Raw genomic sequence first — 27,704 nt, forward strand, 5'->3', positions numbered from 1 at the left:
ATTGACGGGTAAAAAGGGAAGATGTGTGAGTATCCCTCGCGGGGTGGCGTCTTGATGCCTATTCTTCTTTGCCATTCGATATCGGAGGAGATGCGTGAAAGGTGATCTAGAGAAGGCGGTGTCGGGGCGCCGTCAGTGGACGAGAAAAGAGATGCATGTAGTGACGGCACCGCCGATGAGCCCCGACGGGGCGATGTCTCCCCTCCCCTTACTACTTCTTTAGTTGCGGTTGTGTGGTGTTGTTTAGTCTCCTTCGGCCGACAGGAGCGATACTGGTGGCTGTCACCCGTGCCGGCGTTTTGTTACGAACTGCTGTAATAGCTTTCGCAATACATGCGGCAGCGGGGTCCAAGGCGACGTCGAGAAAAAGCTTTTCTTTCCTTCTGACCGCCGAGGACGGAGCGGAGCGGAGGTCAAAACTACAAATAGTTAGAGCGCTTCCTTCGGGTTGCGGCCTAGTTGAAGGAGCCAGGCCAGCGAATGCATGCGGTATATTGAAAAAAAAAAAAAAAGCACAGCTTCACCGGGAAAATTTGTTGTGATGCGACCAATCTTCAGGGAGGGAAATGCTTTCCGTAATCAATGCCTTGACGTGAAATCGCGCGCAAGTTTTGATAGCGGAAGCTCTGGTGGGATTTTAGTGACGCAGTATGTAACACTTGCATTCTTTTCAATGGTTACAGAAAAATGTATCGGGAACTTCAGCCTCCTAAGTGCTTTGAAGACGAAATCCAGCGATTATTGAAGCCTTCTTCAAAACTGCATCGCGTTTGCGGTGCTGTCACGTTCACTTGTCATGCAACACGCATCCAAATAATTCTTGTTACATCCTAGGCTTCGCTTCCATCCTATCACACTAGGCTTCGGCTCTTGACGACCCGAATTCATATCCCATTCGAACCCAAAAAAGTTTCTACGTATATTCTTTTACTTTTTTTCACAGCGGCTGTTTTTTTTTTTGTTTCATTCGCGTAGTCGCCAGCAAATACGGTCACTTTTCGCGTCTAATGAGGCATCTAAGGATTTCGCCTTAAGAAGTATGTGAAATTTTTATAGATCTGGGCGGAATCGCCTTTTTCCCATTTTTCGTCTTTTTCTGAAAAAAAAAAACACGAAAAAAAACTTTTTTTTTCACACCCCAGAAAATTTCGTGAAAACTTAGATTTATAGCGCGCGCACGCTTCTTCACATCACAAGAAACGTTTTAGATACCCCGTAGTGTTTTTTTTTAAATTTGAGTGCGTACTATTACACTCAGTGACAACTTAATAACGGCACCGGAAGTTGCCGCTGTGCCTTATCACTGTAGCCGGATGTTTCTCCCGCGGCGCAAGTAGGGCGTTACTGGGAATATTTTGAACATGGCGTGAGCCGTTCCCGTGATTTTTTGTACTTAATATGCTTTTAAACGACTCCAGTGACGACAAACTGCATGAGACAAGGCAGACGATATCACGCATTCATAGTAAACCCTTTTCAAAACGCGAGCGCACTGACGTCCCGGGTCCGGCGCTTTGGCGGAGTGATACACTACATGAGGTGGTGCCGTTCTTGAGTTGTAACCGGGTATAGTTCGCCGCTTGACTGTTCAGACAGCTTGACTATAAGAAACCTTTATCCACCGAGACGGGCCACTGGCGGGAATACTTTGTCCAGGAGACCTGGCTGCAATTGGCCGTGAGGTCCCGTCTCACCAGTTCAAGCTGGGAGACAGGCTCAGAGCAGAGCAGTAGTTCTGCCCAACGTGAAGGGGAAAAGGGAGAAAAGAGGAGGTAAGTCGGGTGAGTGGGGACATTCCCACACGACGTGGTTGGGAGTAGTCAGCTGGAGAAAATCTTGCATTGCGGGGGGTGAGGGGGAAGAGGGAGTCTATAGTGCCACAACGGAGGGTTCGGATTTGAGGGTCCCGGAGAGTTCATCGGTCTTTGCTAGGGAGGGCTGGGGTGGATGGAAGATGCGGTGACAGTTAGAAATGAGTGGAATTATAGGTACGTGCGTAGGAGTTCGGTGTTAATGGAAATGGCCCGGTGCATAGCTTATATTGTCCCGTCGTACGCTATTTCATTGTTAGCCCATCCGCGGTAACCATGGGTTCGTAGGCTGCAGCACTGCTCGGGTAGGTGACTCAACAGTGAACGGAAAGATACTCTTTTGCAGATGTCAACAGGCTACCTGCAAGCTTGTGATTTCTGTGACGCAGTCGTAACGAGTGAAGATTAGGGAGGGTGGAATGGTTATTTCTTCAGAGAAAGAAACTCCTTTTTTTTCAGCGAATGCTGCGGATAGATAGAACACATTGATGAGGTAAAACTCTGCGCCAAATCTCCCCCTCTTCTCCTAACGAAATAACCCCCGAAAACCGCATTAGGAAAGGGAAGTGAGTGCATGAGGTGACTGAAAATGGGGAAGCAACGTGGCAGGTAGCAAAAGATTCGGCCAGCTTCGTAATTGAAATACGAAGTCTCACAAAACAGCGGCGCTGGTGGTCCTCACTAACTGGGATTTTTCTGCAGCTTTAGCTTTGAAATTTCTAAAGATTTACGTTGATTTTTTATATTGCTTCAGCTTCGATTTTCTATCGATCGGCAGCGACTTACCGGCCCGTAAATCAGGATTTTCAGCCCTCCTTACCCATTTCGCTTCGCCAGTCCTCGCCCGTAATTCGGGATCTTCTCGACGCCGCCTAACACGACCGGCTTCCAATTTTTTCCGCCGACTCCCCGCTTCTTCCTTGGGGGAGACAACTTTCTTTGGTCGGCCCATGTTATCGGTAGATTTGACACTGCATCCACCGGGCGCACGCCGTCCATCTCACCTAAGAGAACACCTGCACTTCAGAGCTTACGTCATCACAAGGCGCAGCCAATCCCCGACGTTCACCTCCCCACCCGAACATCTGCGCCGCGGCAGATCCTTGTCGCCGGCTTCTTGCCTTCTCGCCTCCTTCCCGCACACTTATTGTCTTAGCATTTTCCTGCTCTAAACTTCGCTGCGCCGAGTTCTGAGCGGCGCCCGGCAGGGTGGAACTCAAGCTTAAAGGAGTAGTGACACGGGATTTCAAAGCTGAGATAACTATGTAAAATGCTTCCTTTTAATCAGGAGATATCTCCCAGCGAGTTTCAACAGCAACCGTTCGGTGTAGCATATTTTAAATCCATTTTAATCTTTGCCCGCACAAGAAAGTCCCGAGCAGGCCAGCAAGACATCATCTGATACTTGCCCCTAACTGCCGACGTCGGGGCTCCCGGGACGAAGCCCGCGCGCTGGTTGTGGTTGGCGCGCGCTGCTCCGGCGTGTGTACTCCCCGATTCCCCTATTGAACAGCACCCCTAATATGGCGGCGCTGCCAACGACGTCCTAGACCGGGACATCGAAGTCCGGGAAGTGCGGGCAGCCCTGCAAACTCTCAACTGCAAATCGGCGGCGGGCCCCGACCGAGTGACGAACAAGGCCCTTAAGAACCTCAATGATCAGGCTATCGCTTCGCTAACGCGCTATTATAACAAGTGCTGGCATGCGGGTCGCCTCCCGAGACAGTGAAAGACGACCAGAACAGTCCTAATTACGAAGCCGGGCAAACCGCCCAGTATCGACCATCTCCGGCCGATTTCGCTCACTTCGTGTGTGGGCAAAGTCCTAGAACATGTCCTCCTCAACCGATGGCAGCGCTATCTCGAAGACAACGAACTCTACCCCGACTCACTCATAGGGTTTCGGAGTCACCTGAGCACTCAAGATGCCATGCTCCTCCTTAAGCACGAGGTCATCGACGACACGGTCAACGCCCGGGACAACAAGGCGGTGTTGGGCCTCGACCTCCAAAGTGTCTTCGATAGGTTGCGGCACTCTGCGATTCTGGCGCAAGTCTCTCACTTGAACATGGGGCGGCGGACGTACGCATACATACGGGACTTCCTCACAGGCCGCTACACGCTAATGTGCACCGGTGAGCTCCAATTACCCGAGAAGCAACTTAGCAGCAGAGGTACCCCCCAGGGATCCGTGGTATCGCTGCTGCTTTTCAACATGGTCATGATTGGCGTCGCCAATCGCCTCGGGCAGGTGCCGGACGTTCGGCACACCATATACAGGGTGTCCCAGCTATCATGCACCAAGATTTATAAAAAGAGAAATGGCGTAACTCGAAGAAAACCTAGTGGATAATGTTTGCAGTAGTTTGAAGAAGCGGACAGTAATTTTTTCGTTAAAGAGACCTAACTAATTAATTGTAATTAATTATTTAACTCGAGAATTACTGTCGTAATCACTGAAGTGCCAATGAGGCATTTGTAGGTACTCACGAGGGGCATCTAACTGTGGTATTTTCAGCGACGAACTAATTGCGTATTCATTTATTCTTACTGATAAAGAAAACCCGCGAAATATGAAAAATACCACGTGACGGCGCTTCCGCGCGCATTGTAAAGCAGCGTCCCCAAATGAGCTGATTGAACGCAACTGCTTCGCTTGTCACCCGCCCGAAGAGACAGCGCATTGTCTTGATAATGGCATGCATGGAAGGAGCAGCAGCACCAAGATTCGCGGGGCGCGTGGGCAGATAAGGCACAAACTCAGTCGCGATTTCTTCTTTCTTTTGTTTATTTCATTCTGGCTAACTCAGAGGCAGCCTGTTTGGGGGCATTGCTTTACGATGCGCGCTAACGCGCGCGGAGGCGCCGTCACGTGGTATTTTTCATATTTCGCGGGTTTTCTTTATCAGTCAGAATAAATGTGCACGCAATTAGTTCGTCGCTGAAAATACCGCAGTTAGATGCCCCTCGTGGGTACCTACAAGTGCCTCATTGACACTTTAGGGATTAGGACAGTACTTCTCGAGTTAGATAATTAATCACAATTAATTAAGTCTCATTAACGAAAAAAATACTGTCCGCTTCTCCACAGTACTGCAAACATTATGCACTAGGTTTTATTCAAGTTACGCCATTACCCTTTTTTTAAATCTTGGTGCATGATAGCTGGGACACCCTGTATATGCCGGCGACATTACACTGAGGGTCACGGGAGGGAGCAATGGTCACATCGAAGATACTCTCCAAGCAGCAGTCGACGCTACCGAAGACCAGCTTGATGGCACGGGCTTCATATGCTCCCCCTCTAAATCAGAGCTGCTCATCCTCCCCCCGAGGGGCAGGCGCAAGCCGCAATCACCAACCCCCATTACGGTGAGTACGACAGGGGGCCAGGCGATTCCCGAAGTCGCACAGATACGGGTTTTGGGCCTCCTGATCGAGCGGAACTGAACCAACGGATCCACGGTCAGCAAGAGCAGCGGCGGTCCATCTTATCCGGCGCATCTCCACGCGACATGCGGGCATGAAAGAATCCAGCCTCACTCGACTGGTACAATCGTTTGCCGTCAGCCACATCGCATATGTGGCCGCTTTCCACAACCGGCGGCAGTGCGAGCGGGAAAAGGTGGACGCCACTATCCGCAAGACCTACAAGACAGCTCTGGGACTTCTCCAGAGCACCAGCACTGCAAAGTTGCTCGCTCTAGGTGTCCATAATACCCTGGATGAGATTGCCGAAGCCCAGCGCACCGCTCAAATAGAACGCCTATCTAGAACACGGACGGGCCGTTACATCCTCCACCAAGTGGGCCTCCTCCCCCGAGGCGGCTTGCAGGAGTCCAAGGAGCAGATACCGGCAGACATACGCAACCGTCTCATCGTATGTCCTATCCCCAGGAACATGCACCCCGAGCACAACCACGACTGCAGAATGGCTAGAGCGCGAGCTCTGGTGGACTTACATGCACAAGACACCGGCGCAGTCTTCATCGACGCGGCCGAGCATCAGAGTCAGCACGCCACCTTTGCGGCCGCAGTGGTGATGGCTACAACGGGCGAAATCAGGTCTTACGCATGTTTCCGGGCTAGCAAGGCCTCACACGCCGAGGAAGTGGCCATTGCCCTGGCCATAGTGAATCCCCAGTGGACTGCGGTGCTCAGTGATTCAAGAACAGCAGTGCTAAACTACGCTCAGAACAGTGTGTGCAGTGTCGCGGCGCGTGTCCTCCGTACAGCAGGAGTGCGTGACAGTGCGGTGTGTGTGAAGTGGTTCCCGGCACATATGGGCCCCAGTGTATCCCGCCAGGGCAATGACAGCCACAACGAGAAGGCCCATGCCGCCTCGCGAGGACTGGCCGACCGTGCGGTGGCTAGTGGTGTCGAAATCTCGGAGTGGCAACCCCCAGAAAGTAACAAGGACCCCCTGACCACCAACAACGAAGTGCTACAGTGGTACCGATTCAACAGGAGGACTATGACGCCCCCGCATCCGGGACTTACCCGAGCGGAGGCGGTGCTATATAGACAGCTGCAAACTGATTCAATACTGACTCCAGTGCTAGCCAGACATGTGTGCCCGGAGGTATAAGAAAGTGACATTTGTAGACTGTGCGAGCGGGAGCGAGCCACTACGGCTCATCTCCTCTGGAACTGTCAACTACGACCGCGTGAGGCCAGCGAGACCACTACGCTCCCACCGCAGTACAATGCGGCGAAGAAGAGCAAGGACTATAACACCCAGCTACAGGCCGTCCAGCAGGTTGCGGCGGCCCTCGAACGGCAGCGGCCGGAGTGCGTCGCGGGGAAGGGGGTACGATCCTCCCGACCTCCTAGAGCGCGCCCGGGTGCGGCTCAAGAGGTACTATCGTAACGACGTCGCGGCCGCGTCACGGCACCTGGGCCATTAAGGGCGCCCCACCGTCTGCAGGCCCAAATAAAGTTTATTCTCTCTCTCTGTACACGTCATGGCCTTGGGACTGACGTGATGCTGCCCGGGCGCGTAGGGACGGTGAAGACCTCGGCCGTTCTGGGCGTGCGCATTCGCTCGCTCGCGTGTCCAGAGCGGCAGTGGTGCGGCAAAAATGGTGACGTCAGGTACTACCTCCTGTCATGGCTGCCGCTCGGCATTCGTTTTGCCGAAACCGAAACTGACACGAATAAACGACGCCGTAAATGAATGTTCACGCTGCGCTCGACCGTCTAATGTGTCATTCTATGATTAGTGGGCTGGTACGCACGCATAGCAGCGAAAAAACCTAACACAAAAATTTCGTGTCAGTACTCCTTTAAACGGCTCCGCTTTTAAAAACGCTCCTCCTTCGATCGGCTTCATGTAAATGCATGTCAGACACGGTTCAGGGCTTCTATGCAAGTGCACCTCGAACGTTCTTGCCCCAGTGGTTTATTTTACTCCAGCCGAGTTCGGTGATATGAGACTACCTCGAGTTTTTTGAGAACCAATCTCAGTCGCCCCGGTCGTGAACCCCCCAGTTGTGACAAAATATTTCGAGAAGGGAAATATTTTTCTCTGTACAATATCGAGATTTTGTTCTCTCAGTTGTTTGGTATTTTGGCATTTGTACCAAATTTTGTATGTTTGCAAATATTTTCGGCATATTTGTACATTCTTAAATATTTTTCTCTCATCCGTGTATTGCACGAACTATGCCACCTTCTCCTACAGAAGAAAGCTATGCGCATTTCACTCACCTGGAATCAGAGCGGCCGCAATTTACTGATCAAGCCTTATATGTTGCCATAAGCGCGAAAGTGACACATTGTCGTCGTCGGGGTTAACAGTAATGATACAAAAATATTCATCGCTCTCAAGAAAAAAAAAAAATAAAAACAGTTGGGTTGATGTGGGATTTGAGCCCGGGTATAGATAGGAGAATGCGTGCGCATTATTATTGCGACCACCCTGAACTTTGCCGTAGAGGGAACAAGAGTTAGGCGAGACACGTGAACGTAACAGCACGTGAGTATAACATGCGCAAGCCAACCACGGACATCTAAATTCTGGGGAAGTTCTCCCGAGAATTGAGGCCAGTCCGCCTGCCGAAGTTATCCACGCCAAAGGGCGACGAGCCAAAAGTGAAAAAAGAGACGCGAATACAATGTAGCCGGGAAAAAAAAAATTGGCTATTACGATACTCCCTAATGGGATATTTCGGCGTCGCAGCACTGCGCTGAGGCAACACTCACTCGTGGGTTCTCTCGACAGCAGCGATGATGAGCCTCTGCGTCGGCGGCGCGAAGTGGGTCTCAGGAAGGGAATGCAAACTGCGTCTTAAGCGAACGCACATCATAGTCACGCGCACTCCCCCCTCACGTTTCCGCCAGGCGTCGCGCCGTCGAGCACCTCGCCTCGTACGGGCACAGCATAGTGCCCCCTCGCCTTCACCGCACACTTTCGGAGAGCGCTCGCTCGCGCCGCCGCGGCAAGCCGCCCTCCCTTCCCAATTTCGCGACACTCTCCTCCTTTGCTTTCTTTATTCGTTCGCTTTTTCTTTCACTCGCCGGTCTTGCCATCGTTCACTCGCTTACGCCGACAACGCGGCTCAGCCCAGAGACCGCCGCGAAAGGGCTGCGCCCTAAAAGTGACTGCCAAGAGAGCAGATTTAAGTGTCCAAGGAATGTCAATCAATATCTTTTCAATATCTTTTCAATATCCTTACATTTCCACAACTTTTCAGCAGTGAGGCTTACTCGAAAAGATATTTCCAGGTTCTCGCCGCCCCAGCCTTCCATGGCGTCGTCGTAGGCACCGATCTCGAAGAAGTACTCCCGGTTGACGGCGAACAGTCCGCCAGCCATGGTCGGCACGCGTACAGGTTCGGTGGGGCTATTGCGCGCTTTTCGCCACTCCACGGGCGTGTCCAAAAACGTGAAGTATCCATCCCAGGTAAAGCCGCCTACACGAAAGATGTCTTCCTCGGATCCCTTGAACTCCAGCGTCTTGCCTTCGATCCAGTTGATGACGGGGCACACAATCGTTGAACGGTTCTGCCGAATGAGGTCGACAATTGGTTCCAACCTGGGCGGAGAAATATAACCAGCAAAAGCGCACGGAAATCGCGCTAGTGTAGGTTTCCCTCGGCATTGTAATGTTGAAAACTTCGCAGTTGCGTTTTTTCTGCATTACAAAAAAGAGAAGCGCTTATGTAGCGATAATTTGTGGGTATGTGCACTAATTTAACTTAGAAATACAACAACAATACAATTATCGTGATGCTCATCATCATCAGCATGCAAGCTAAACCGAAGGAATAGTGAGGTGGTCTTTGATAAGAAGATAATGTGCTGCCTTGAAGGGACACAGCAGTGAGTCGCAAACATTGTCTAATTACTTACTTTATTAGTCTAAAGCATGCAGTGCGAAGCTTATGTTGTGATTGTTTTTTTTTTGTTTTTCGGCAGATATACACGCATTTTTAATACGCAGCATTCTTTCTCAAGTCCCCCACCCCGCTCCTTTTGCCCACACAGCCATAGCCCTGTAACGCCATGCATTTACTCAAGTGGTGGTTCGGTTGACTGCTGAATAGCCTCCTTTGAGGCTGTGGTGTGGGTCATACTCCGACGACCCTCCGCACGCGGCTGCCGTGTAGACGGCGCCGGCGTGAGAGGCAGGCAAGGGACTAAGGCAACCGACGCCAACCTCCAAGGTGGGTTTATTCCCAAAACCTCCCTTAGCTGGCCCCGTCTTCTCGGTCATCGACGAGTTCCGCGTTGCTCGAGCGGCTGGAGTCGTTCGACTCCGCCGCTACCGGTGGACGATGTCGGTCCAGGCTCGAAGGGGAAGGCGCCGGGTCGCTCCGCCGCCGCCGCATGCCGGCTCGTCCTCGCTCGGAGCGGCCGCCCGCCGCCGCCGAGCGCCGCAGCCGAAGTCTTCCGCTCTCCGCAGCCGCCTCCCCGCCAAAGCGACTCCGAGCTCCCCGCTCCCATGCGCGCCGGTGGCGCCATCTCGCGACGCGCAAGCGAACCCCTCTATTCTTCCCGTGGCCGTCGTGCCGAGGCCACGTTCTTGCCGTATTGTTGCGCAATCCCGCGCAAGCCGCGCGGCCCTCCGAGCGCTGCCGCGTACCGAGTCGGGATCGCGTGCAGCCACAATTCCCACAAGGCTATGGCTCACGCATTCCAGCACACAATTGTTCGCAGGTATTTACGCTGCATTGCTTTAAAAAAATTTGAGAAAGAAGTACAGCAAAAGAAGAAATAAAAAATCTGCAGAAATTCAGATAATTGTCTACTAATGCTACTATTCTTATGTCGCTTGTCTAGAGTGTGAGTTCTTTGCAGTAAAATATGGCTTTGGGTAGCCAAAGGCGGCGGATTCTTTCATTCTTCTTAAGTTTTATTTTTTTTTCACCAGACATGTACTACCGCGATAAATTGAAATACGAAGAACGGCATGAGTAGTTTTAGTATATGATTCGACTTCCTTGCAAGGGGTTGTGGCTGCGCAGTAAGAATAAGTTACCAGAGGGTTTTCCCAGCGTTATGCCTGCAGTGCATACACAGCCCGTCGCCAGGGAGCACAGCATGTATTGAAAACCACGTGCATCGTTGTTCATATTTCAATTTATCACGATAGTAAAACTATACCACTATACCCATGAAGTGCTTTAACTTAGCTAACTATATTTTTTTTTCCGAAGATGCAAGGTGTACTGCAGAGTTGGTGCGTTTACGCTATTTCTTATTCGTATTTCTACGTTTTTTTGCGGGCTTTTTTTGCTTAGCCATTGTTGTTTTGGTTGGGATGTTTACTGACCTTGTAGATCATTTTTGAAAATTTTACTTTCGCAATGTTTTTTTTTTGGTTTTTCAAACTTCTGTCCAACAAATTGTCTCCATTTACGCTATTATAACAAATAAAGGTGGCACTTTCGCCATGTTTACATTTTTGCGGAAGGCAAAGCCTTACACGGTACGCTCATTTTCGCTATTTTTATTCGTATTTCTAACATTCTTTCGGGAAGTTTTTTGTTAACTCTTCGGTTACTCTTCGCTTGCGGTTACTCTTGATTTTACCCGCCGCGGTGGCTGAGGGGCTAAGGCGTTGCGCTACTGGGCGCGAGGTCGCGGGTTCGATTCCCGGCCGCGGCGGCCGCTTTTCTGATGGAGGCGCAAAGCAAAAACGCCCGTGTGTACGAGATTTCGGCGCACGTTAAAGATCCCCAGGTGGTCAAAATTAATCCGGAGCCCTCCACTACGGCGCGCCTCATCGCCTGCGTTGCGTCCCTGCGTTAAACCCTTCAATAATAAAATACTTTTGATTTTGGCAAGTTGTGAAAATTTTATTTTCTCTTAATTTTTTACTTACTGGCTTTTCAAAATTCGGTCGGACGAATTATTTATACCGACGCTATTATAAAGATTAAAAGTGTTACTTCCGCAAAATCGCCATTTTTCTGGAAATACAGGGCGTATTTTCTAACATACAGAAAAAATTGAAAAATTATAAAAGTGAAATTACAAAATAAAAAATATGCACCTTATACGCCTCCCCCACAAAACGAACAAAAAATGAATTCGCGAAAAGAACGACAGGAGCTCCAATAAAGACAGCCTGAAAACGGGCCAAACGAGAACTGATATAATTTAAAAATCTTTGAAACTATTCGTTGCCGTTTTTTTTTTTTCGGAACGAATTGCGGATTGCGGAGAACGATTTGAGACGACTTGTTACACGCTGAATATTTTGCTGCTTCGCAGTAAAATATTCAGTTCGTTTTGTTTTGTAGCAAAGATCCAAAGAAGCTTACCGGGCATGCCCGAGTGTTAAAAAAAAAGAAAAAAAAAAAACACGAACATGCGTAAGACATTTTCCGCGCAGTCTGAGTTCGCCTTCAAGTTTTCTGCAGGCTGTATAGCGGCAGGATGAATAGTGATTCCTGAAAAAGTAGCTGCCGTGAGTCTGACGCCAGGTTATAGGGTATAGTCGGCTGAGGCAGGAGACTCGGCAACCCAAAAGAAACGCTTTCAGGAAAGAATATGCTTAAGTGTCCAGCAACATTTTTGAAACGTCCTTTTATAGAACATGTCGTACGCGATGGTATTTGTTATGTAGAGCTGAGCAAGCCCGGCGGACGCACGGTAAATCCAATTTGTTTTCGGGTGGTTCCTATGGCTTCGGTACAGAGTAGCGGCTCAAAAAGATGTCCCGAAGGTACTATGGTTTTCACCACAAACGTTTAGCGGGGACGGCTGCCATACCCAAGTTTGCCATTTATTGGGCTTGGAACCTACCTCGACGGAGTTAGTACAAACGTGGCGCTCCAGTCATGGGGAAAACGCTGCGGCGGCTGGAAAGGCTGCCGTCGATTAGGGCTGCCTTCCCTGGAAAAACATTGCTTTCACGCAAAGATGACGGCGCTTCCACGCACGGAATAGCCATGTTAGGGCATTTATAAAAAAAGTGAGCATTCCCTGTGAAATTTTGAACGCGCAAAGACGAGCTTCACGTCGAAAAGAAAAAAAAAAAAGCTCGTCGACGTAAACGAGAGTCGACGAAGTTTTCGCATGTTTAAATGAACGAAAATGTTCGAGAAAAAAATGCGCGCCAATCCACCCATTTAGGGTGGTTAGAAAGCGAACCTGTAACCGACACCTACCACGATTACCCATGCCACGTCACTTGAATTCCCACACGTGGCTCTACAAACAGTGAAACCAGAGAAAAGTGAAATGCACTTAACCGCACCCTTCATTACTTCAAAGATATATTCCTTGCTAAGGTTAAATCAATGCATGATTCATGAACGGTGGTTGGTTGAGTTGTATAGGCGAAGCACATGAGTGGAAACTCTTTTGTTATGAAATAAAGGAAGCTGAAACCCGGTATTAGACGATCTCACTACTCCTCCGTCTCTGCCACCGCCTACGGAGACGGCGAAATTGGCGGCAGAGATGCACAAGTTAGATGTCATGCGTTGGTGTGAGCTTCCTCTAAATTTTATAACGCCTAGCGCATGCTGTATGTGCCGTTGGCGGAACGCATAGCGGCGCGAGGGGTCGCGTGACGCTATCACGTGGAATTCGGCGAGAACGCAGGTGGTAAACGCGCAAATGTGCTCGGTAAGTTGACCGCCCGTCTCCTCCGTCTCCGCTTGGGCTCGTAGCTCAATCGGCAAGACAACAGGCTCTCGGTCCGTTTCTCTATTCGTTCAAGGTTCGATTCCTGTCGGTGCAAGTAAGTTCTTTTAGTTGTTCGCGGGAGTTTTCTGTTGACACCAACAGTCGCAGCAGAACCTTTGGTGGACAGAGGTAAAAAGCTTCGTTTAATAAAGAATGCTAGTCGAGCATCGGATATGGTAGCAGTGTTATTTACTTGTGTACGTTGGTTTTTGTTGTGAGTCATCTTGCTGCGAGATCCAACGATGAAGGCAGCTAACGACACAGCCGAGAAGAACCGATATCAGTCATCGTCCCGACGCGAATTAAGACGTCTCTGGATCACAGAACACAGAAGAAGATGAGATGGTGTCAAAAATTGGTGTTTTAGTGCACATAAACAAAGTCAACACTTTTATCGCTCGGTGCAATGATGTACCCGATGAGCTTTTCCGCATAGTGGAATCTAGCGTGCCGCACTCGCCAGAAGAAAATACCTGTATTCTTTAAATAAAGCTCCTTTGAAGTGAGTGCACATTTTGATTTGAGACTTTGCTTGTCTGCACACGCGTATACTGCCAAGGTACGGTATTTTCACTCCTAGTTTTGATCACTGGCTGATAATCGCAAGTTTTTCATTACAACGATATTTAAAAAAAACAAAAATTTTGGGTGGTCCCGCGTGATTTGTTCTATAGAGATTTAAGTATATTCCTTCTTCGTAGCACGTGCCTACTTGGGCAATTTGACCACAATTGGGCGCTTTGAAAAGCTAATGGGCCAGGTTTTCAAAATAAACAATAGTGCGCACTATAAAAGTAAAAGTTGTAGAATAATGCGTGCCGCGTGACACGTGAGTGCGATGGCACGTGAGGACACGTGCACCCCAGCCACGCAGAACCCCCCTTCTAGGGAGGCTGTGGCGTGTGCCACTCTTCTTGCATACGTAGTTCACTAAGAAGTGAAAGAGAAGCAACTGACGCCTACACGGTATAGAATAAAAGAAGCCGGTCACAGTAATTTGAGCCAAAAGACAAAGAAATGAAAGCGAGGGAAAAGACGCAAGTGCAATATATCAGTACAGAAGTTGTTAATATCACCAAGATTTCGTCTTCAAAGCACGTAAGCAGACGTAAATGCCCCAAAAAAGTTCTGTCTCGAAAAGCAGACGGAGGGTTTCGATATCGTAATACCGACCAGTTTATTTTTAATGTGGCGCGTTTCAATCAGCCGCTTTCTTTTTTTGCCAGTCGACCTCATTCACGTGATTGCATAGTCTGCCACCCACATCAGAAATGGGCAGGTACGGCTTCCTAGGACAAAACATTTTAAACAAAAAGCTCATAAGAACTCCCCAAATAAAAAAAAAACTTTGTAGTGAAATACTGATTAAAAAATAAAAGCTCCATAAAGTAATGTAGTCGGATTTGCTTGCCCCCAGTAGCCACCAGTGCAGCAGTGGAGCGAGAGAACGCAGTGAAAAAAAACTCCCACCTCCCCTCGCGGGAACCCCTGTGTAGATGCGACGCATAGGCGGAGCGGCGAAGGGACCGCGTTTTATAGCGCGCATAACGTTGAGGGGACTGGGTAAGCCGGTCCCAGTCGATGACGACGTTGGCGTACTTGTAAAGCGGCGTGGATTCTAGGTGTTTGAGCCAAGCGTGGATGTTGCTTCGCCGGAGAACGGCACACCGGTTATATGCGCAGCGCGCCCGAAGGAGAGGAAACCGCGGAAGAGAGAGTACTGCAAATGCGCCGGCCCCAGCGCGTCTGCCACGGCTATGACGCAACGTGCCGCGGCTATGACGCAACACAATCCAACACAATCCACTTTAATCCAATCCAAGCCAATCCAATCCAAGCCAATCCAATCGAATCCAATCCAATGCCCCTCGCGAGAGAGTGTTCGCTATCGGACAGTAGAGGGGGTGAGCGGCGGAGAGCGCAGCTGGCGCGGCGAGGAGAATGGGGGAGGGGTGGACAACGCCGCCGCCGCCGCCGCCGCCGCCGCCGCCGACGACGACGACGGCAACGACGCCGGAGGGACAGGCAAGTGAATCAGATGCTCTGCATCTAAAAATGCGCCACGTCCTAGTCGTGCTTCTTCGGAATGCTCTGCCGTGGACAGGTTACGTCGCCCCAATATTCAGCAACTAGTATGAATTCCATTTTTAGAGCGCTTGAATTTCGCCTCGAAATATTAGAGAGTTTTAGCAGTCCGTCCGTTCCGTCGTGTGCGGAGTTACCGGGTTGACAGGGTCCCGTCTGGGCACTTGTACTTGTGCATTCGTCGCGGTAGGGGGATTAGTTCCACCGGGCTGCCTTCGCCATGTACGCGCCTCCTCGCCCTTCCTCCTCGCCCTTCCGCGCGCGCAGGCGCAGACGGGTCCCATCAACCCGGTAACAACCTAAGCAACGGAACGGACGGACTGCTAAAACTCTCTATTATTATCATTACGTTACGTGGGCGCCGCTAGAGCTTGTGTTTCCCTAGTTCCGCTCAATGTCGGGCCTTCTGGAATAGAACTCCTGAGCTCCGCCCCGCTCGATGCATGGCAGGCTCAAACAATGCCTCGTTCGCTTCAGCCTGGCATGCTTACGCACAAAGGCAGATTTGAGCGGGCGCCCTGCTCATGCTCTTTCCCTGTCTCGTGTATTTATTAGTTTATTGCTTTGCCGACAGATGATGCATCGATATCCAAGTGTCGCAGCATTTGGTGAGTATGCGGCTCTTACAGCGAACAGGAGAGAAAACAGGGCGCTGTTGCAGTCTCACCAGCCGTCGGCGGCCTCGCAGTGGGCGTCGAGGAAGACGATGACGTCTCCCGACGCCTCCTTAGCTCCCGTGAGCCGGGCCCGGATCAGGCCTCCTCGAACCGGAAGCACGATGAGCTTCACAAAGCCCGGCCGGAAGTGCCTCCGCACGAAGCGCTCCATGCGCCCGCCGGCCATCTCATCTGTTTCAATATCAGTCAGACAACGCCACTTATAAATGCTGCAGCATTTCATAGATTATCACGTCCGCAGACGGGAAAGCTCAGTTGAACGCTTTAAAACCAAACTGAACTTCATCAAATGAGAACGTAGTTGTAATTGGATATCTTGTATAACACGTGTTTCAATTGTTGGGATATGTTGTGCGTAAATACAGTCGTGTTTAATAATTACGCATTACGTTGAATTACATTTAATTGAAAACTCGAATTAAACGACGGTCATGGGAGACGGACAAAACGCCAGCAACAGACGGCTTGGCAAACCCCTCCGAGCCATTAATCAGTACTTAGCTAATACCTGTCTATACCATGCATTAAAAAATCATAAAAACCCAATTTCGTAGAACGGCAAATAGTACGTAGAATAAAAATCAACTACAGCAGCAACAAACCGAGCTATCTCTCATACATATTGCGAAAGAGTAGCCGAAAACATGCCAAGGAAAAAAATCAATACAACAAAGTACACAATGCCTCCGTGACAGACAAATAACGTCACAATTTCCTTGTATCCTCCACATATTTTTGGACTCCCTCTGCTATGCCAGTGCGTGCTGGAGTCTTTCCTAAGTGCAATGTGTCCTACATAAGCAAAGAAAACAATGGCACGCTTAGGATGCTTATGTGCTGGGTGTTTTCACGAGAGATGGGACGGGCGTGTACGGAAGCCATCGCTAATTTTGAAGAAAAGTTTATATATAGCTCCTTGTACACGGCAAAAAACATATCTGAAGTTAGTGCGTGTGAAAAAAAATTCCGAGTTAACACTTTAATGTTAGTCAAGTTTTTTCATTCATTCATTCCCGTCCTCTAATAAAAAAAAAAATCCCAAAGCCGGCCCGGCCCACAGCGCGTTGGACAAGTAGCACGAAATTCAAAAGTGTGAGCCCTGCAGAACAGAAGCTTTGGCAGCTATCGCCGCGGGTTCCTTTTTGTGGAGTCTTTGAATTCTTTCAAACGAGCTCACATGCTCATTTTTTATTTACAGATGAAATCCGTTCCAATAAAATATTACAAACTTGAAACATTTTCAAAAATTGACAAAATGTCGGGTCCTGTTGCTCTGCATCTCGACAAGCCAGAAAGCTAATCTGTTTGTGTTATTCCTCCACCCTTTTTCATTCTTCCTAGCAATTATAGTTCATTTTTAGGAAACGTGTTACCGTGAAAAACGCGCACCATTGCGCGTCAGCCGCGCATTTTCTTCAAATTTGCAAAGAAAAAAGGCCAGCTTCGCTTTTTTTCAAACTTTCTCAAATCGAAGCCAAAGTGGTTTTCGATCAAACCTTTAAAAAGCGTGTTGCACCACAGTAAAGCCCACTTATATCGAACACGGATATATCGAATTATTGCCTATATCGAACCCTTGTATGGTTCTGGTAAAAATTAAATGCATTTAAAACTTTTATAGATCGAACACGATTTTTCTCACAATGGATATACGGAACTCCCCCGCGCGAGATTTTTCGCTCTCCTTAGGCATGCGGCGGGCTTTCCCGCAATACATCGGCGCGCAGCGGTTGCGCCGCGCAGAGCTCGGGCGCGTCCAAACCGGCCGTGGCAGAGTGGACCAGCTCCACGCATGCATGTCGTTGAAGCAGAAAGCGTCACATTGGGCGCTTGTATCCATGCTTGTGTCCGCTCTGTCCAAGACGCCGAAGACTCCGTACCGCTTCCGAGCACAAGCGAAGCACAGTATCGCCGTGGCCCTGCTACGGCGATACTGCAGTGCTATTGAGGGCAGCGGTCTTGTGCTTGTCGACTGTTTAGATTTAGATACCGTGGAGCAAGCAGTCACCAGCACACGCGCTGTGCTCCAAGAAGCAGGCTGTACTCACGCAGTTCTTCCTCCCCAATAAATTATTGTTTTCTTCCCGGAAAGTATCGTATCAATAGTGGACTGTAGGGTGGTAAGAACTCGGCGTTAGCTCGTGACTCCGTCGGCAAGATTGTTCTCATATAAGTTTTTTTTATTCACTTTCTATATCGAATTTTTGCTATATCAAACTATTTTACAATAATCGCGCTGTTCGATATAAGCGGGCTTTACTGTATTTTTGTAGTTTCTTAGCTACAAAGCACGAAATATGACCTTGTAACTGTACTGTCATGACACATTGAAATCGAACTTCTGATGGCAACGCAAGACGAGAAATGGTCGGTACAAGTAAAAATGACCGAATTACATCAAAGTGACCATGTTGTCTTCGAATTAACCGTGAATAAAGTACACAGCTCCTGCATCTGGTGTTATAGGTTGGGCTCTCATATGGATGATTAGCTGCATATTCTTGTCGTGCCTAATCACAAAATTTCAAACCTGGCCTTCCTAAGACCGTTGCGCTGAAATGGTGAGAGTAATTATTAAATTTGACAACACAACGCACGCGAAAAGTGATTAATGCGATAAAAATGGCTGAAAATGATTATACTCAGTAATGCGAAATTTGTGCGCAGCGCGAACTGCAGTCTTCTCGGTCACGGCACATAGCTGCTGCGTCTGAGGAACTGATCGCATGATCAGCGAACACGCGGCGGCGCGCGCTCTTCTGCCGTCATCTCGCAGCGTGTCGCCGCCACCGAGCATGTTGTTGAAAATCGTGTTTTAACCTCCCGCGCAAATGTCACGTGGTTCGGACGAGCCACGCGACAAATTGGACGCTAAGCACATCCATCAGTCGCCTCACTTGTTCACCACTCACTCCTGAGTGTTGCTGTGTGCTGCGGCAGCACTCACTTGTGGGTTCTCTCGATGGCAGCGATGGTAAGCTTCTGCGTCGGCGGTGCGAACTGCGACTCAGGAAGGGGCGTGAACTGCGTCTCAGGAAGTGCGCACAGCATCGCGAGCGCACGACGGAACGCATTGCTATGGCGTCATCTCGCAGCGCGTCACCACCGCCCAGTACGTCTCCCTGCTTCCCCCTCACGCTCTCGCCATGTGTCGCTGCCATGGAGAGTCTCGTGTGCGCTCAGCATACTGCCCTCTCCCTCACACTTCCGCCACACTTTCCTCCGCCGTGTTCTTTCTGTCTTCGTTAACTGATACAGAAAATTATTCTTTTTGCACTATAGACATGTATTTCCTTTGTCTGATCGCGTACTCGCGCGCCCTTCGAACTTCGGCTCTCTTTACTGGTACACAACTGTCTTCACTGCAATCTTGAGTCCCGGTGAACTAATGACCTCTGTAGCACCATACGCTACTACAAGGGCAATTGCGTACTGACGAGACCGTACTGTCGACAACGCATTTAATGAGAGTCTGAAGCGTCACATGCAGACTTCACGTTCGTTGACTGATGTTAAAGGGACCCCGAAAAGCTTTGTGAAGGTGGCAATCAAATGCATTCAGGTGGTAGAACACATAACGGGGGATTTTTGAGACAAGTGTGAGCCCCATACGTTGTGCAGATAATTTGTAAACAATTTTTGAAGATCGCCTTTCTCAGCCGGTGAGCGCGACGCCGCAGCGAGCCGACCGCGGCTGACGCAACGGCGACCGCGGGTGACGCAACGGCGATCGCTGCTGACGCAACGGCGAAGGCGCCCCCTGATTCGCCCAATCGCCGGCAAGGTCGGCCGCCGGCGGCGGCACTGCCATTGGCTTCCGGCTGCTCTTCCTCCTTCCTGCGCGATCCCGAGGCAAAGGCGGCAAAGGCGGGTCCGCAGTGATTGACGCGAGCCTAGGCGCAGGAATGTAGCTAGCTGCTTTGAAGGAGGCAGAGAGGGAGGAGGAGTCGATCGGCAAGTGGGGAGAGGTGCACTTAATTGCTTCTGGCGCAGCTAATACTGAATGTAGATAAATAATTCCAACGGCATTGCATCGCTATATTGGTGCTACGTGACAATACAGGCCTTTTGTAACTTTTACAGAAGGCTTTTCTGGGTCCCTTTAACTGCATCGACGTTTGGGTATATTTTTTTGGTTCTGCCTCATGACCTGCAGTCAGACTTGATCTGACTTTTTCGCTTGTGAAAACATTTTAAGTGTCTTCTTTTTCTCGTCCGGCGTAGTAACTCCAAGAAAGTTGTTTTAACTTCGACGGCGGCTTTAGTGCGGACCCCACTTGTCTGACAGTTCCTTGAGGAGGCGGGACCGGTACACTAAACGTGTATGTCAAATGTGGCGAGTTCATTCAGGGAGACACTGCCTCAATGCAGCGGTGCGCAGAAGTCCTTTCGAGATTCTTTTTTCCCCTTTCACCACTAAATAATTGGTCTCTTTCTTTGTCTGCGCAAATCAGTTTCGAGCAGCACCAAGCAGTTCCGTATTTTATTTGCCCATAGAACGTCTATAGCGGGAGCAGTACTGTGCTGCTTGGAGCTGCTCAGAACTGCTCTCTTCAGGCAAAAAAAAAGAGACCTAATTAGCGCCAAGCACGTTCTTCTCCCTGTTTTTTTTTTTTTTTTTTGCAAGGGATGGGGGTCTAAGGAGCAGACAACCGACTTTTGTCCAGTATATTTTCTTTATTCCAAATCAAAAGACATCGCTTAAAACACCCTAACCCGAAACTATTTTGTTGATAGCGTCCTAGAACTCCTTACATCGCAATTCTTAGGTCCACCAGCCATACGTGGCCTGTCAAAAGGAATGCCGGAAACCATGACAGTGAGCAGTGCTGCCACACACTTTGAACTGCACGTGAGATGAAAAGAGGCGTTTAAAAAGTTGTCCCCGGCTAAAACAACAATAATGTGCAATCTTTCCGATTCCTCCATGCGGTATCAAGCGTTGAAATCGATGGAATTGTTTTGGTACGCTTACACAATACATGTCGCCACATTTCAGATTTCAGAAATTTTAGTGACAAATTAATATTATTTCAATCTGTTTTAAGAAGAAGAAGAAAAGTTTATTGAAATTCAGTAGGCAAGTAATACAAAAGTACAGAATTTTTTAGACAAGGGTCCCAAAGTCGAAGAGTGTACCGGAACCCTCGGTAAGTTAACAACAGGGGTAGTCACTGAATAAACTTCAGGCAGCAAACAGTAAATAGCGACAAGCAATAAATATCCAAAAAACAATAATAGCAGAAGCATATTCAATTAGAAATGTATGGAATTACAACATAAAAAGAACTACAACATTTAAAGTAGGCCATACAAGCAGAAAAAAAGTACGAGGTAGGTGATACAAGGCCGTCCTATCAATTACACATTAGGAATCCCTTGAGGTTACCCTAGGAATTAGAAATCTCTTGAGGTTACCCTAGTATATAAAACGCTGGCTTTCGTATGAGCTGGAGGGCATGCACTACACATAAATCGGTTGTCTGCTCCTTTAAACAAACTGAGGAGTCGTAGACTTGTCTGAATTCCCGCAGGCAATGATAACGCAGAAATTGTTCTCAGCAGGGAAATAATATAGCAGTTTCCTCCGGTTATCTCTCACTGAACCTATAATTAAAGGTTTTTCTTGTTTTAGTGGGCACTTTTCATTCTGCCGCAAAACACAAAGGTCATATCCGGCTGAAACGAAGAAGGCAAAATAGCCGCCATCCCTCAGAACTTGTCGCTTTACGTTTGAACAAATTTTGTATTTCTCCCCGAGGCAGCAAGTTGAACTCGAACATCTTCAAACAGCGCACACTCTACACAGACACAACCACAAGATTGACAGATGACGGCGCTGTCTCTATTTTCTTCTCCCTGTGTCTGTGTAGAGTATGCGCTGCTTCAAGATGTCGGCCAACCACCAGCAACTAGTCCAACCTTAGGTCCTAGCAAATAGTTCAACCTTGGATACTCCTAAAGCTGGACTTCGCTGGCGCGTATGTTAATCAAAGTAGCCGCATCATTATAACATTTCTGTTGATGCGAGTGGGCCTGCATTGGGCGAGCACAAAAACAGCAAGCAGCGTATTGCAAGATTCATCTAGAAAACGTGAGTGCGCTAGCTTAACAATCCTCTTGGAAAGAATTTTTGCAACGTTTGCAAATGCTGTGTACTTTATTCTCGAGAAATTTCAAGAAAACACGGTCACCTCACCTTCATTTTTATGATCTTTTGTTTTTGTTGTATCAGCCATTTCTCGTCTTGCGTTGCCGTCAGACGTTTGCTACGAACAGCCTTAGTTTGTCAGCGCTGCACAGCTACATGGCCATATTTCCTTCTTTGTGGCTACGAAACTACAAAAAAAGTGCAACGTATTTTTTTAGCATGTGATAAAGACCAACTGTGGCTTCGATTTGTGAAAGCTTGTTAAAATTGAAGATGGCCTTGTTTTATGTTGGTTTTCTAATTCGAGCAAAATCCGCGACTGACCTGCAGTGCAGCGCGTTTTTTATAGGAAAACGTTTTTTTTTATGAATGAACTTAAGGGGGCAGGCATGTAGAATAAAAAAAAAACGCAGCTGTGTCTCTGAAATTTCTCTGTTTTCAGTATTTGCTGTGGGATATCCCAATGAAACCTAGGGTCCCGGCCATCAATGAATGCATAATAAATGTGCACCTTACGTAGCTTAAAGTTCCTTTCATGGCACCAACATGCCCTACTCCGCTAACCAGCTTGCGACTGGTAAAGTTTTGGAATGCAGCTTAAAAAAGTTTTCATTGGTGGTTTTATAGTCATTTTTTTTGCCATTTCAAAGCCCCCCACCCCTGACCATTTAGAGTAAGTACATTGATCTGTACAGTGGCATAGGGAGAACACCGCCAACTAGATCTTTATACAATTGTGTATTAGTGACTGAACACAACTTCCCGCAAGTATCCTCGTACAGCAAGACAGAATACATCACTTGAGGATACAACAAACTCGGGCATCATATTTTATTCTCACTTACCAGTCACGCCCCATGGAATCCAATTTCTACCATTACAGAATGATCGGGGCGTTCCATACGACACGACCATAGTTCTAGGTCTCCATCGCGTGTTGAAAGAATCGTACTGATGTGGATGCGTGACCTGTGCGCGAGAACTTCATTGAAAGTTTTGTGTATCTACATGATGTGTACCGCACTAAGCCGGAACCGCCTGAGTTGTTGCCAGTTATCCATGAGTTAGTTTCTTTACAAAATTTTGATGTAAACACGTCGGTGGCAAAATCACTGATGCGTTATTTTAGTGTTTGTGCTGAGTACCGGTTTTATGTCTAAGCAGGCAATAAAGAACAGGGATGGCTCAGAGGTACAGCACTCGCTTCGTACGCGGAAGGCACCGGGATCGAATCCGCGTACCGCCGGGCGCCCACCAGTTTATTTAATGGGTAAAGGCGTCCCTGGTCGAGTGCGGAAACTTGGAAGGGGAATTCAGGCCTGGAAAGCTGCCTTTACCCTTAGAGGGGCCCCTGACCCTTGCTCATCTGGCGGGGCCCCCCGGCCTTCTACAACACCCCACTGCCTGGGCGTGAAGGAGTCTGGCGGAATTTCTTTTCTGCCACAGACGGTTACGAGTTGAGCACCCACCGTCGTTGTGGAATAATGGAGGAATAACACTAACAAATGTAGCCTTTTTGCGTGCCAAGCTGCAGAGCAACAGGGCCCGAAGTTCTGGCAATTATTGAAAAATTGTCCCGTTTGTAAGTTTTTATTGGTCAAATGTTATCTCGAAATAGAAAATGAGCAAGTCAGCTCATTAAAAAATACGCAAAGTCTTCACAGAAAAAAAAAGAAGAAAACCTGCGGTGATAGCTGCAATAGTTTCTGTTCCACAACGGTAAAACTTTCGTGCGACTTGTCCAACGCTCCTGTGGGCTGAGCCGGCTTTGGGATTTTTTTTTTGAGGAAAAAGGTATTTTTTCCCACAACCTAATTCATTTCCGTTTTTTCCTGTGTATAGGTCCAGGACCTATACATAAAATTTTCGTCAAAATAAAGTCTACCGGACACGCCTGTACAATCTCTTTTTAGAACACCCTGCTGTAATCCTGTGCATACAATGGTACGGAGGAGAATGCTTTAAAAGACAAAGCCGTTGCATTTACGCATCTAGAAAGGGTGTTTCAACAACAAGGCTAACGTCTCTCCGACGGTGCAGATGTGCATGCGTTTTGTATTTCTCATGAAACCAGGCACATGGCATACATCTGAGCCTAAGAAGACGCGGCGCATTCAAACCCGGCTTCATCCTTCACCCCGGTTGCACCTTTCACCCATTCAAACCCGGCTTCACACCTTATTTATCGGAATCCTGCATCCTGCACTATGCTTGCTCCAATACGCCCTAAATTCCATACAGCCTTTCAGCGAACAACTTCTCCTACTATCCGCTATTAGGCTCAGCGATGATGTCGCAGATTACTGCCCCGTCTGTTGGCTAATGTAAATTACTCACCTATCTGGCTGTGGTCGTCGACGAGAATAATTTCCCTCAGGAGGCGACGCGGGGAGCGGTTTATCACACTGTATATGGTTCTCAGGATCACCGAGAATATTTCATCGCAGTATATGATCACCACGGACGCCGTGGGAAGCTTCTCGACGTCGTACGTCACACTGAGGCAGCTGCGCATGAAATGGGGAAGGGAAGTGGGGAAATGCTGCAGAGGCAACTGAGCACGCACCCCACGTAGAATTTCCCAAAAAAACAACACAGTCACCCTATTGAGAGACTGGTTATGGTAAATTTGAAACATAATGCATAACAACGCGACAGCATGGACATGGGTAGTAAAGTTGAGCTAATTGATTAAATCCCATCGTCTTCACACTTGTGTGACCGAGATTTTATTTCCAGGGGTGCGGTGCTGTCACGTTTTATATCTCAGAAACTATACATATACCCGTGTCGCGCAATAACTTTAATGGTGACGATTTTAACCAGAGTTGTACGTAACGCGCTATAAGTAATCGATTGCTTGTAATCAGTTACATTTTCTTATCATTTTGTAATATAGTCAATTACTTTCTCTGAACTGTAACACTCTCGGTAGTTTAATTACATTCTTTGTAATTGGGTTACCTGTAATAACCTAATTTACTATAATAACTTTACTGTAATAACTTACTGCAATAACCGCTATTTCTTTTTTTCAAAATCAAGTTGTAAACAGCATTATACAGCAGTTCATAGTCCAAGAAATATGCTGCCGCTGTTTAGGGACCCCCCCGTCCTGTCAGGTGCTGTCAGGTGCTGTCAGGTTGCCGGAGCTCGTCTCCCATTACACCGAACTCGGCAGCTTCCACACAGTGCACGGAGCGCGACCGCAAGACGGTGCGCCTCCGGCAACAGCGGCAACAGCAATGCACGACGCTTCATAGAGGACATGGACAATGGGATGCAAGCACTGCGCAGCAACTACGAGCGGGTGCGGAAAGGTGCTCCTGCGTTATAATACCGCCGTTCCCTCCGGCGCGTGCATTCAGAGAGTGTTCAGTGTGACGTCTGTCCTGTCAACGAAGAAACGTTGAAGCATCAGCGACGACAACTTCTAAAAACAACTGATAAACGTGACCAACGTGTAACACTATATCACCGAAGCCGTAGTAAGCCTCCCGGCCTTCACGCAAGCGTCCAGCCTTTTCTCTACCATGCAAGCCACCGCAGTTCGTTTTAGTTTGGGTGGACTTGTGTTATTGCCCCACGACAATAACATTTTGGAGTAAAGTAATGAAAAAAGTAATCGATAACATGTCTGTAATTTCTCAGTTACGTTTCTGCTGCTGTAACTGACCCTTGTAATCAAATACACTTTAAAGGAAGTAATTGTAATTATCAGAGGTTATCTATTTTCTGTAACGTGTACAAGTCTCATTTGAACCAACCCATCTCTGCCACTGCACCCCTAGTCCCCCAACTTTGGCGCTGCCTATGCCGATCCCATCCGAGGTAGACACAAGCGTGTGAAGGTTGAAGAATGCACTGGTGTAGGAGAACGGGTCATGTTGGTTTCCACCACAGGAAAATTCTAGGTTTCTCTAGGGTATTCCCCCACGGGTATATTGAGTATTGTGGGCCTTAAGCGTAACCTTGGCTTCATTGCAAAGATGGGAAAAGGGGGGCGGGAGGTGAAAGCCACCGGGGCGGACCCTTGAGATTCCTAATTGATTTGTTGAATGCATTCATATATGAACAGACAAACGGACAGCGTGGTTACACAAGAGCACCTTAAGGCAAACAGCGAGTCGAGCTTACCTGTTAAGCCGGTGCTCTCCAACCGCCCTGTTGAGAGGAATCCTGTCGGAAACGTACGCGTTGAATCCGGCCCTGGAGAACTCCTTGTCAGCTATCTCCTTCTCGGCGCCTTTCAGGTCAACTCCCGTACCGTTCTGGCCCCAGTGAGGGATGAACCTTGCGAAGAACTCGGCCTCGTCCGGGTCATCCACGTCCTCGAGCAGCGGGCTTTCGTTGCCAGTGTAGGGTGGTGCGTCGGCGCCAATGACCACGACGCCATTAGCAGCACCCACAGCTGGCTTGCCATCGTTGGCCACGACGGCGTCGCACTTCTGTACGAACCCACCCTTCAAAAGCAAATTTTCATTTGGTGTGTTGTAAGTTTGTAGAAAAATCACTGTCACTCCGGCGATTGATAATACGACGAGGAGGCCAACGAGACTGGAACTGCGGCACCGGAAAAACCTAATGGCCATTATGTTCACCGTAACTTGTCGGCCACATAACAGCGAGACTGCAAATAGGAGGATGCACTGAATGCTGTAACAGGCGTTTCTTTCTTGCGTTAAAAGGTGGCAGTCACAAGGTAGACGGGCCCTGGGAAGAACAACAGAAGAACCAAACAAGATATATGGAGGTTTAAAAAATGACACATTAGACAGGGACATCATGCAGGAGGAGATCTTTCATGCGTTGACTAGTATGACGAGGGACAGCGCGCCCGGCTGAGACAACATCACGTATGACATGCTTCGAAACCTAAGTGCCGGTCATATCCGAGCCATCGCTCAATATGTAAACAAAGAACTATGGCAGTAGGGCAAGGCACCATCAGCGTTGAAGCACTCCGACATCACCATCATCCCCAAGCCAGGCAAACCCCCAACAATCGAAAATTTACGCCCTGTCTCCTTAACATCGTGCCTGGGGAAGGTGTATGAACGAGTTGTGGCCAACCGACTCACCAATTACATGGAGGACAACGACCTGTTTCCGAACCGCATGATCGATTTCAGACGACACCTCTCAACGCAAGATGCCTTCTTTTTACTCAAAATGAAGTAATGGACAAAAACGTCCCTGGGGAAAACCTGGTACTAGCCCTCGACTTAAAGGTGGCTTTTGATAATTTCACCCACCGAGTCATATTAGATTCACTTACCAAAATAGGCTGTGGAGAAAGAATCTACAATTACCTCACGGCCTTCCTTGAAACCAGAACAGCGACGATCGGACTGGGGGAACTTTAAGAGATCCGTTCCAGCAGGGAAAAAGTGGTACCCCACAGGGATCTATGATCTCCCCCTCCTATTCAACGTTCACGTGATTAAAATCGCCAAACAACTACAGGCGTTCCCGAATGTTAGACACGTGATCTACGCAGACTACATTAAACTATGGGAAAACTGAGGCTCCCTACAAGAAAAGGCGCAACATCTTCAAAATTCAGTGAATTGGATATCTAAGCTTTCCTTTGAGAATGGCCTAAAATGCGCTCCAGAAAAATCGGAATTCGTACGGATCTACTGCCCCACAGAAATGTCCAGAAACACCCCAGTACAACTGTACATTGGAACAGCGCCCATACCCGAGAGTAGGCAAATAAGAATACTCGGGATGTACCTGCAAGGATATGCTCGAGCGGATGACACAACCATAACGCAACTGCGCGCAAAATCCTCCCAACTGGCACACATACTCAAGTGGCTAACAAACAACCGG

General features: G+C 48.5%; 1 protein-coding gene across 1 annotated transcript in view; it reads right to left on the reverse strand.

Annotated features, from left to right (window-relative positions):
* LOC144167771 (putative N-acetylgalactosaminyltransferase 9) overlaps window positions 1-26,680 on the reverse strand; it is a 47,785-nt gene extending 21,105 nt beyond the window's left edge. Inside the window, exons 1-4 of the mRNA XM_077696952.1 lie at window positions 26,004-26,680; window positions 24,204-24,373; window positions 15,706-15,886; window positions 8,520-8,847 (exon numbers count right to left, since the gene is read on the reverse strand). Of these exons, the coding sequence (XP_077553078.1) occupies window positions 8,520-8,847; window positions 15,706-15,886; window positions 24,204-24,373; window positions 26,004-26,653 (1,329 nt within the window). The 5' untranslated portion in view covers window positions 26,654-26,680. The remainder of the gene's footprint in view (window positions 1-8,519; window positions 8,848-15,705; window positions 15,887-24,203; window positions 24,374-26,003) is intronic.
* Between the last annotated feature and the right edge of the window lie 1,024 nt (window positions 26,681-27,704).

The sequence above is a fragment of the Haemaphysalis longicornis genome, unplaced genomic scaffold, assembly GCF_048455015.1.
Source record: "Haemaphysalis longicornis isolate Haplotype H1 unplaced genomic scaffold, Haemaphysalis longicornis Haplotype H1 scaffold_2, whole genome shotgun sequence".
Classification (NCBI taxonomy): Eukaryota; Metazoa; Arthropoda; class Arachnida; order Ixodida; family Ixodidae; genus Haemaphysalis; species Haemaphysalis longicornis.